At 39.5% G+C, this 12,184-nt stretch overlaps 2 protein-coding genes across 5 annotated transcripts in view; one reads left to right on the forward strand and one right to left on the reverse strand.

The window, feature by feature from the left end:
• LOC137290235 (dedicator of cytokinesis protein 7-like) overlaps positions 1 to 5,453 on the forward strand; it is a 57,160-nt gene extending 51,707 nt beyond the window's left edge. For all 3 annotated transcript variants that reach the window (XM_067820988.1, XM_067820990.1, XM_067820989.1), the window contains 4 exons: positions 22 to 165; positions 710 to 819; positions 1,221 to 1,379; positions 2,244 to 5,453. In XM_067820988.1, coding sequence (XP_067677089.1) covers positions 22 to 165; positions 710 to 819; positions 1,221 to 1,379; positions 2,244 to 2,298 — 468 coding nt within the window. In that variant the 3' untranslated portion in view covers positions 2,299 to 5,453. The remainder of the gene's footprint in view (positions 1 to 21; positions 166 to 709; positions 820 to 1,220; positions 1,380 to 2,243) is intronic.
• Positions 5,454 to 5,669: 216 nt separating this feature from the next.
• Positions 5,670 to 12,184, reverse strand: part of LOC137290237 (CAP-Gly domain-containing linker protein 3-like) — a 52,743-nt gene continuing 46,228 nt past the window's right edge. The window contains exons 12-13 of one of the 2 annotated variants that reach the window (XM_067820994.1): positions 12,055 to 12,149; positions 5,670 to 10,941 (exon numbers count right to left, since the gene is read on the reverse strand). In XM_067820994.1, the coding sequence (XP_067677095.1) occupies positions 10,649 to 10,941; positions 12,055 to 12,149 (388 nt within the window). In that variant the 3' untranslated portion in view covers positions 5,670 to 10,648. The remainder of the gene's footprint in view (positions 10,942 to 12,054; positions 12,150 to 12,184) is intronic. The other variant, XM_067820993.1, reaches the window with a different exon arrangement.

Genomic DNA, 12,184 nt, shown 5'->3' on the forward strand with positions numbered 1-12,184 from the left:
GTATGCGTTTTCTGTATGTAGATAATCTTGTCGCCTGTGGAAGTGGCTATAGAGGATGTACAGAAGAAGACACGTGAACTGTCATTAGCCTTAAGCCAGGAGCCTCCTGATCTGAAGATTTTGCAGATGGTCCTTCAGGGATGTATTGGAACAACAGTCAACCAGGTACATGCCCAAATTATTCACTTATGCTGTACAGGTACAGTACTCACACTGAGAGCTTACATTGACACCAGACAGGTACAGAAGTCACAGCGAGACCATTAACCCATGGAAGTGTTGCGCTGCTCCTGGGTCTCCCAAATTATCTTATACACAAGCTTCAGAAGAGGCAGAATACTACAAGCAAAGTGATGTCTCAGTCAAAGAAATCAGACCACATTATTCCTGTTTTTTACTCACTGAATTGGCTTCCTGTCCAGTACCGCATAAAATATAAAACTCAAACTCAAAAGTATCCATGTAACCAAAAGTATGTGCGTGCGTGCTTGCGTGCGTGCGTGCTTGCGTGCGTGCGTGCGTGCGTGCGTGCGTGCGTGCGTGCGTGCGTGCGTGCGTGCGTGCGTGCGTGCGTGCGTGCGTGCGTGCGTGCGTGCGTGCGTGCGTGCGTGCGTGCGTGCGTGCGTGCGTGCGTGCGTGCGTGCGTGCGTGCGTGATGAAATATATAGTTACATCTAGGCCATGATTGTCAGAGTTGTCTCATCTACAGGGTCCCCTGGAGGTGGCGCTAGTGTTCCTGGCAGATGTAGCAGGTGGCACACAACTCCCCAGTAAACACCACAACAAGCTCCGCCTGTGCTTCAAGGACTTCCTCAAAAAGTAAGACTCGCTGGTATCACTACTGTAGTGTCGATGGTATGTATCAGTAACTGATATGCATGTAACGCTGAAGGGACATTGGAGTTACTGTTCTGTTGGGATTAAGTGGAGTGAGTGAGTGAGTTAGTTTAATGCAGCACTTGTTGTCCATTGTTGGTGTATTCTTTTCTTGTCCATTGGTATTTGGGGTCCTTGGTTTGCTGTCTGACTTACTTGATGATTGATTGTGGTTTGACTGCTTGTTGATCAACCTGTGTGTTCCAGTCACTTAGTTGCCGTGTGACTGTAGTCGTGTAATAAACAATGTGCAGCTCTAATTACTCCTACGACACCATGATCTATTCTGTAAAATATTGATGGTGGTTTTATGAGATTGGTGATGTGTTTGCTTCATCTAACAGATGCAGTGATGCACTCCAGCGCAACAAGGCTCTCATACCCCCAGAGCAGAAGGAATATCAGCGAGAGCTGGAGCGGAACTACCACAACTTCAAAGAAAAACTGCAGCCAATGATCTGCTCCAACATTGTCTCCCTCAACAAACGATCTCGCCACAAGAAGTAAGTGTACTCAGTTCCCAGTTATAGCTCCCATAGAGAAGGACCCGATAACATGGATTCTTGCTTAAACTAGATTGTTTATACTCTGTTATCACATGCCTAGAATACTGCTATGTGTGGTGTTAAACAAACATGCCACAAGATATAAGCCTGGAGGTAATTTGAATTCTAAAATGAGTGACTGCTTGTTTATCAGACAAGGAATATGGAGGTACTTCTGATGGCATTGCTTAATGCTTGATGAATGTGTCAGAATGCAAATGCAAAATTCCTCTTTCACGATTCTAGGATAGATCTCTAGCATACCTTGCTTTCCCCTTTGGGTGTAGGGGCAGTGGGGTAGCCAAGTAGTTAATGCTTTCACTCATGATGCATTAGACCAGGTTCAAATCCCCACATGGGTATTATGTATGAAGTCCATTGCTGGTGTACCCAGTCATGATACTGTTGGAATATTGCTAAAAGCGACGTAAACTAAACTCATTCACCTACCTTGGATATTTGATTTATGGGGTTCCTCACGTCATATCTGGTTGTGAGTGTTGACAACTCGGTGGATGTCATGACAGTGTGTGTTAGGTTTCTCCTAGTATCAATCAGGGTCTGATCCAGAGTCACATTTACAGACTGCAGTCATCAAGTTGGCATAATGCTGAGTGGTGTAAAAGACTACGCATTCAGATAAATGCAGAATTGAAACAAACAGTCATGCACATGTTTGCTGTGCAGTTGCTTCATTATTTATGATCGCTGGACTGTTGATGGTTACAGCTAAACACAAAAGTTTCTCAATGTTTGTCTGATAGTATTTCCTTAAATATGTTTGAGATTATGTGTGCTGTAGACATCAGTTTTTCATTTCAGTAAAGAGGCTAAGGAACGTTTGAAGCGTCAAGAGGCAAATACATCCCAGTGCTGAATTACTGAGTCCTGGAATCTTTATCACACAGATCTGATTCCAGACTAGTCAGAAAACTAGTTTCACCTTTTGGCTTGACCGAACCTCATACGGTAGTCAAAGGGCCACATTGTCATTTCAACATTCTGGTCAAGATTTTATGTATGGATCAAGTCGAAATCCTCAAACATGGAACAATGGACTTCTGTTTCAAAATGACTCGTACAATCTGAGTGGATCATCAAGATATCCACAGCAGATGGGGCCAGCTTTATATCCACATTGACAGCTTTCAGTGTATGAACATCACAACAGATCCCTTCAGATGTTAGGAGCTGGAGTATGGCAGGGGATGTGCTTGGTCCTTCTAGCTTACACAGGAACTAGTCATTGGTATTATTACACAGTCTAACTTCTGCAGAAGGGTTTGTATGTTTCTGCAAAAACTTGAACCACCTAATCTGACCTGCCATGCCCATTGCACCACTTCCATCCTGACATTCTGTCACAACATGCTTACCAGAGCCAGATACATGGCATCTGAGGAGAAAAGGGGTTCACAGTTTGAATTTGTTTGGGTTCCATGTGTCCCAGAAGCAGGATTCTGTGCTTCAGTGTGTTGGATTCAAATAGACAATGATTGTAGGGATGCAGATGAATCTCCTGGAATACCATAAAGATGGCTGTTAGCCGTTCTTGTCATTTGGTCAAGTTTTCAAAAGGTGTGCGGTGAAATACCATGCTCCCTCTATCTGGATCAACTGCTTCTGTTAAGGAAAGGAAATGTGCAATATTGTCGACATTATAGTCTCTGTGTTGCCTTTACTGGCAATACTTTCATTGCTGTGTCGGTATTCCCAGAATGTTTACCATGTAATACCTATACCATGCTTTTTCTAGATGCAGATATAAAACATTCACTAACATATTTGAATATTTTGAAGGAAACCAGTCATACACATCTGTAATTCAACTAAAACTATTTACTCTAAACCCATGCAGTTGTTAAAAGCAAGTAATGGTATCGGGTGGTCAGGCTTGCTGCCATGATTGACACGTCATCATATCTTATTTGTGTAGATTGATGCTTATGATCACTGGATTGTGTGATCCAGACTCGTTTACTTACAGTCTGATGCCATATAGCTGGAATATTGCTGAGGCTGGATTTAACAGACATATAATGGCTTGACTTTAATATACTAACATACTTCGTTTCAAAAGTTTAGACTCACTCTTAGCACTATTTTTGATGTATATACATGTATATGGTTTCACTGATTGATTGATTTTTCCACTAACTTGAGGGAACAAAGTGCAAACCGTATGCAGATGTATTGCATGAGGATCATGGATCAAATTGTGCAGATATCGTGCATGTGAACAGCTGTGTTTTGGTGTAAAGTTTGGTTAGGAATTCCGCAGTTTTCTCTAATTGTTTTGCATGTATATCTCATGACAATAATCTTTTCAACATCATGAATTTGTTTTATGATACATCAGTTTCTATGTAAACCGTACCTTTAAACAGAATGGAATATTTTGCAAAATCTAGTTCAGAACAGATGCTTTAAATAAGTGGCTACATTTACACTAGTGAGTATAAACTTTTGAAACAAAGTATATATTCAACTGAAAGCAGTAACTTTTTCTGTGTTAGTCCTGTGTGAAGGGTAGAACTACATAAACAATTTATATTTAAACAAACCCAAAGGGTATAGCTGAAATCAAAAGCCAGTATTCGATAAATGCAAATATTATAGAGACATGGAGATTGTCCAAAACTCTCAAATACTTGTTTAATTCTAAACTGAAGAATAGCAATGAGACGAAATTTTTACCATTGCATAGTCCAGGCTAGTCTTTCTTTACAAAAAATCACATGTATATATAACATTTTGTATATAGTAACTTAATTTCCCATGTATTTATTGATGCCCTATGCCTCTGAACTAATTCATCATAGTGGAAGATACTCCATGTCTGAAATCATTTACCGTTAGGTGTTAAAATGTCTTCATAATGAATAAGACTTAAAAGAAATTAAGGATACCCAATTCTTTCACGTCATATTACCGTGGCTAATATGTTGTGCCATGAACTACCATGGCCAATATGTTGTGCCATGAACTACCATGGCCAATATGTTGTGCCATGAACTACCATGGCCAATATGTTGTGCCATGAACTACCATGGCCAATATGTTGTGCCATGAACTACCATGGCCAATATGTTGTGCCATCAACTACCATAGCCAATATGTTGTGCCATCAACTACCATGGCTAATATGTTGTGCCATTAACTACCATGACCAATATGTTGTGCCATGAACTACCATGGCCAATATGTTGTGCCATGAACTACCATGGCCAATATGTTGTGCCATCAACTACCATGGCCAATATGTTGTGCCATTAATTACAGTCGTATGATAAAAAGAGGAGTAAATGGACACAATACCATTACACAGTGGTCAAATGTAACAGATGGTGTATTTTGATATTACAAACTTCTTAATCCTATTCTAGACACACTGATCAAAAGTAAGAATTCTTAGGGATATGAATGTTTCGAGAAAAAGGACCATGGTATGTTTCTTGAGTTGCATCACATCCATGATGGTTTGAAATCCTAGGTAGGACCAAAAAGCATCTCAAGCAGAAAGATACTGAGAAAAGTAGCATAATCCCAAAGAATACATGTTAAAAAATGGGGTGTTCCTTAGCTTCATTTGAGGTTTGTCTAACCTGTGGGTAATATGGAGGTTGATGTTGAAGAAGCAGGTGCCAGGTTGTTGTTGCCATTGTTCCGTGTCAACTGTCTCACTGTTAATCAGGGCACCTGTTTTGCCTGCACGTCTTGTGCTGTTGTTAACCCATGGACCAGTTCTACATACTTTCACTATGTAGTGTTTTGAATGAGAATATTCAGTACCCTTTTGGTATGATGCATGCATTCATTGTTATATACACAGAGATCTGAAGACTGAGATGTGATGAGCTTTCGATGTTTTTGGCACTTCCTTAATCAAAAGAATTTTGACCAAAATCATAAAAAGAAAATGTGAAGGTTTAACATGCTTTCTTCAGAGGTACTTTTTTCATCCCACCTCCTGAGGATGGTCAAGGACAATGTTTTGTATACATACTTTGTACAATAAACAGTACGACAATATTGTTGTTTGATTATATTGACCTGTCCCAGTTCTGTACATGAAGTGGGGTAGCCTAATGCTTAACGATTCACTCATCATGTGCAAGGCAAGGGTTAAATTTTCTATATGTGCGAGGCTGATTTCTGGTGTCTTCCACCGTGATATTGCTGGAATGTTGTTACAAGTGGCATAAGACTAAACTCACTCACTGAATGACAAGGAAACAAGGCTGCAAGTAGTTGTAAGGCACTTTATTTGACCAACTGTACAGATAGACAGTTGTATACAGAGGGCAAGGCTGTCACATTATCACAGGGGGGGACGGACAATCTACATTCACAAGGAAAACAAGATTTAGAAGAAACGGACAAAAAATAGGTGCTTTTTTAAAATTAGTGCAGGTGGATAGTTTGATTCTGACCTCTTAAGTGTGTCGTTTTGAATTCAAGCTGAAATAATAATCAAATACGGGACTACTTCAGTAGTTTGATTCAGATGAAATAGACTCTTCACTTCTGAAAAAACCCAAAGAGCTCACATGTCAAGTTAAACAGAATGGCAGTAAGATGTCCATGGTTCATAATATGGAGAGAAGTGCTGCACACAAGATTATGCTCATGTATACTGATGTCAACAAATAAGGGAACATGAATCAAAAACTGTTGACAACCAGTATGTTAACAAAGTCTGAGAATTTTATGTTTTGTTATCTGGTAGACGTGAATTAACATCTAAATCACTAGACTTGTTCCTTTACTTTTTTCCATCAGTATGTATGAATCACCTCTGTGACTAAACAGTCAGGCTATGGTAAATTATTTATTAGACTTTCATCCTGTCAGCCCCACTGCAAGCAGATGTTGGTTACCATGACAACCATGCAGTACCTGTCATAAACTCTTCCCCCCAGGGGAGCATTTCAAGAAAGTCTTATTTTTACATGTGTATGGTTTACAACTGACACACCCTGAGTGAACAATATGAAAATAAAAGTACTTTTACCATCTATAAGGAATTACAGTTGCAGCTGTTCCCTTGTAAATAATTCATCAAACAATTTGTGTATGATCTCCGGCCACTGAACAGATCAGCCACCAGATGTCATGAACTGAAACCAGTATTAGAGTGAATTTTTCACGACAGACTACTCCAAACAATGTCTATACAAAATATTTAGCAGCCAGAAAAGCACCTGTACCTATAGACTGACTTAACATGCCAATTGGTGATCAAAATGTTAGAGAATATTATAAAGTGTCAAAGTACCTAAAGCTACACTTAAACGGCTGGGATGAAAATCTAGTAAATATATAATAGTGACTTGGATTCAAATTATGCATAGCCCAGTGTACACATTGCCACCGTAACACTTCAATACAGAAGGTCTTTTTAGACAATTTACCTTCATGACCAGATTGTCTATGAGCCAATATGGTAGTTCTTGTGCAAAATATTTGAGCATACGTCTTTTGATGAGGATTATGAAATCAAACCCCAGTAAGAGTATTTGGAATAACTGATGTCTAAAATCAAATTTCTCCAAAACAGTAATCCTTGTATGCATTGTTTGATGAATACATCCACCGTATTTTATCAAGTCTTTAAAACCTTCCCACAAGCAGCTGAAACAATTGCTTAGGTGATAATAACGAAGTCAATATCTACAGTTGAAGCTGTCTAAACTGGCACTCATCAGGACTGAAGAAATAATCCAGTTAAGACGTGCTGGATTTTATGCTGGTGTTGACACCTTGCTGGACTGGACAGATGCCGGTTTTGTGACATCTGCTACTGTGCTACCTCACAACATCGTGGAGACGTTGCATGGTCGTTGACGCAACCATACAAGATCCCCGCAATGTGTGAGTGTTGTACATTGACAGAGTTTGGGGACTTGGGATAAGAATGAAGGTGATTACAACATTTGGAGGTTTACCTCTAACAAAACACATGAAACACAACATACAAACAAAAAGATGCCAGAGCTACAATAAAATACTAGATGCACACATGACGCTTATGTGAACAAATCAGGACAGCAAAACATTGGTGAGAGCTGAACAAATACATATCAAGTTGCGTTGAGATCCTTGGTGAAATAAAATACTTATTTCCATCATTTATAACATCCGTGTGACTGAGATTTAATGCTGATGAGGATATAAGTCAGTAATATCCTTTGCATCACAACATTTTCATTTACAAGCCATTAGCATTAGAAATGTACATTCTGTAACAACACTACACAGAATAAAGAACAATTAAAGTAAACCACTTCTTTAACACTACATAAATTTATGTAGGAAATAGTCTTTTTCACAGATATAATTTATAAAAAATGGACATTAGTCAATGTAAAGAATACTCAATTTGTTGCAACGATCATACGGAAAAGAGTGAGAACTAAACCTACAGCTAACCTTTTCAATTAAGACCTTTTGGCAACCAGTTGGTGGACCCTACTAAAAATCTGAGTGTTTCCATGCCTTGGTAGAGTAGGGGAGGTAACTCAGATCAGCAACAAATGTTTCAGATATCCAGATCCAGAAACCTGATTATCCATTCAATATTTAAGAAAAATACAAGCCTTGTTCAGCTGTAGGCAGTATCAAACATGATGATTCACTGACGTAAATAGGGTTCTCTGACATACACAATGCGAACGTCTGACAAGACTCCGGGGATAACCCCAATGATAACCTATGACATAACCTACACTTAAATTTATTATTTCTGCGATTCAGAAAAATATATTCAATTTATGGCACTAATACCATTGGTCAAAAGCAAGACAAAGGGGGAAAAGTCTGTGGACTTGATGAAACAACTAAAACTGAACTGAAACACTTATTCAAAATATTCCGACTGTTATTGTGACTATACCAGTGAGACACACACGCCCATAAACCAATTAAACATAATACATGCAGGCTGAAATATCAGGGTCATTATTACAAACAATCAACAAGGGTACAATCTCTCAAAATACACCGAAATCCTGATGATTTGGACAGTGGAATTTTTGTAAATTATCACCACTAATCATTACCAAATACCCAAAATAATGATTGAGTACAGAATATTTTCACTTGTACATAAACATGTACAGAGCAATATTTATCTAAATGGTTGGAAAGGACAGGGTCAAGATTACTGAGGTTCACTCATAGTGGTAAAGCTATCAATTACACATTTTCTTCAACAGTTCAACTAATGTCCTGTAATACATATACAGGATCTTATAAAGTATATACATTAACAGTTCAATAAAATTTGCTCTGATATTTTAAAAATATATATTTAAAATATGTTTTGTATTCAAACATTCATGATTACATTACAATGAAATATCTTAAAATAGATGTGAAAATGTTAGCAATATATGACAAAATATGTCTTATTGGCTATATATGGTAAAGAGATTAAGAGAGAGGATGAAAAATAAGATTTGATACATCACATTCAAAACAACCACAGGCCCTGCTGCTCGGTAGAATTATAATGCCAGTTTTGGACTGAACACAACAGTGACAAACAATATTTCAGTTCTACTGTGGCGAGATGCAAATGCATGCCTAATCATTATAGGTGCGATATAGATACACTACAGGAGCAATAGATGATTTTTCTTATTTTTCTCAAACTCTTGACTACGCGAAGTGAATGGCTGCACATTTACGGGAACAGAATAGTAATTTGTTTTTGAAATATATTGTGTTGATAAAATATTCAGCAAAATGCTCTTCAAATGCTTTGATATAAGCCAACGCGAAGGCAAAGTTACATGGAAAAAATATCTCTAATTCACCAGCATTGAATGTATGTTATTAATAGTTACACTCAGCAGTATTCCAGCCACATCATGTTGCCTATAAATATCCCATTCTGGTCCAGACAATCTAGTGATTGACAAATTGGGTACCATCACACACTGTTTGGGTACAATGACACACTGTATGCAGATGTCTAGCCCAACCATCCAATCCACATCGCCAGCTTTTCAGTACAAGCAGAAGTCACTATGGACCAGTTCTACTCTGGAATCCCATGGGTACAGTTTCGAGTGAGTATAGTTTCAAGTGGTTGTAAATAGTTATGAGTGAAAATAGTGATGTTGTAAGTTTGTGTTTGAGAAGTTGAGCTGGTAACAACACTATAGTAGTGAATGACTCTATGCTGGTGAACGGGTCTGTGGTAGTGAATGGCCTATGGTGTTACCATGATAAACTGGAGATTTAGTACACAGAGTAATTGGTGGCGGCTCAGTTGATACTCACTCAGTATGATCTTCAATGAGAGAATGTGGACACACTGTGTGGTTCTAAATAACAGCACCTCTATGGACAAGATGTTGTGGTTCTGGTTCACACAGATGGAATGCATGGTGGAGTTTGTGGCAGGTCGTCGTGATCAGACACTGATCACACGTTGTGGAGAATAGAAACAGCTCATGAGTGACCACACTTGTGTCATCAACTCATACCCTGTATAAACACCATAAAGTCATCGGCACCAGATGATGGTTTTTGAAGGCATTTCTTTCAGAGAAAAGGTTCTCTTGAAAAGCGAGTAGTGACCTTTACACAAGATCATGAGCTCAGTGCTAAGAGAGCAGTTTCAAAGATGATAAAGTCCTTTGTAGGAGCCGTCCTACATAAACTGCATTTCTGAGAAGTACGTTTTTTAAGCAGGTTAAAGCCCAATTTTCAGGTGACCGAAAGTTCAATTTAGATACTCAACAGCATCTTCACTGTGGGTACACAATGAGTCAAGGTATAAAAGTCAGCTTGGGATACCAGGTACTTGAAAAGCTCTACTGCATCACAGCTGTACAAAATATGTGGAAATAGGATTCACTAGATGTGTGCTGTTGAGAGCTGTCAGTAATATGAACGAGGCAGGGTGTAACTGTAAACGGACATATTGGGTTGGGCTTACGCTTTGTGGGATTTTTTATTATTTTTTCAATCTTGCATTAGAATTCTGCACTGCTCCCTTAGACTTTTAGCATAAAAGCAGACACCGGATTCATAAAAGCTCCAAACACTTTCATCTGTAAACTTGATTTTCTGACTGCTCGTTGAAAGATATCAGCCACATTGAAAGTGTATGTATGCACGGTCTTAGATGCATCGAGACAGTCAATGAAGTCATGGGACACAATTGTGACTAAACTTCTTTCAACCAGTAATCCATATGCAGTCCTATCCATCTCCTAATGACTGTGATGGCTACTTTCTCCATTGGTGCGATTGTCCCCAGTTACTCGATGATCACCATTGTGCTTTGTCAGATCTAGAGGAGAATGGCTGTCAGTCATTAGTTTTGCTCCGTTTATTCCTCGTACAAACACCTTGCTTGGCCTCACAATAAGCCCATGGTCTGGTTTACATGTAAAGTATCTCTTTCCTTGGACACTGCCGTCATTCTTCCCCTTGGCTGCCCGCAGTTCCACGCCCAGCCACACCCCTTCACCGAAATCTGTCGGACCAACATACCGCACAACACCTGTAATGAAGATTTACAAACTTCAATGAAACATAAACATATGTTATAACAAGGGTCATTTGAAAACTCCTGTGCATTCATTGAATCAAACCATATCCCTTCATAATTTCAAACCAACATTCACGATCACTGAAATTGATTATTTATGAATTTTTCAAAAGGGATTTGCAGTTTTTACAAATATTATTTGACAGTTATGTGGTCACTTGCAATTGTCATGAGACATTAACCTTGTCAACATGGTCAAAATATGTCAAATATACAGGTACAGGTCAAGAGGCCACATACGATATGAGGTAAAGGCCAGGCATGAGGACAGACAGAAGATCAGATAAAGGCCAGGTATGAGGACAGACATTTGATAAGGTAAAGACCAGGTATGAGGACAGACAGACAGATGAGGGAAAGGCCAGGTATGAGGACAGACAGATGAGGCAAAGGCCAGGCATGAGGACAAACAGAAGATCAGATAAAGGCTAGGTATGGGAACGGACAGATGAGGCAAACGCCAGGTATATGTACAAACAGAAGATCAGATAAAGGCCAGGTATGAGGACAGATAGAAGGTCAGGTAAAGGCCAGGCATGAGGACAAACAGAAGATCAGATAAAGGCTAGGTATGGGAACGGACAGATGAGGCAAACGCCAGGTATATGTACAAACAGAAGATCAGATAAAGGCCAGGTATGAGGACAGATAGAAGGTCAGGTAAAGGCCAGGCATGAGGACAAACAGAAGATCAGATAAAGGCTAGGTATGGGAACGGACAGATGAGGCAAACGCCAGGTATATGTACAAACAGAAGATCAGATAAAGGCCAGGTATGAGGACAGATAGAAGGTCAGGTAAAGGCCAGGCATGAGGACAAACAGAAGATCAGAAAAAGGCTAGGTATGGGAACGGACAGATGAGGCAAACGCCAGGTATATGTACAAACAGAAGATCAGATAAAGGCCAGGTATGAGGACAGACAGAAGATCAGGTAAAGGCCAGGTATGATTACAAACAGAACATCAGGTAAAGGCCAGGTATGAGGACAGACAGAAGATCATGTAAAGGCCAGGTATGAGGACAGACAGAAGATCAGGTAAAGGCCAGGTACGAGTTACTAACCCATCTCATTGTTACACAGAACGCTGATGCCTGGCTCCAGTTTGAGGTTGGAACTGGACCCTGGGGTACGCAGGATATTCATGCTGGACCGTGGACTGCAACACAAACACAGCTCACATACAGCCTTTCA

The sequence above is a fragment of the Haliotis asinina genome, chromosome 7 (genome assembly GCF_037392515.1).
Source record: "Haliotis asinina isolate JCU_RB_2024 chromosome 7, JCU_Hal_asi_v2, whole genome shotgun sequence".
Lineage (NCBI taxonomy): Eukaryota > Metazoa > Mollusca > Gastropoda > Lepetellida > Haliotidae > Haliotis > Haliotis asinina.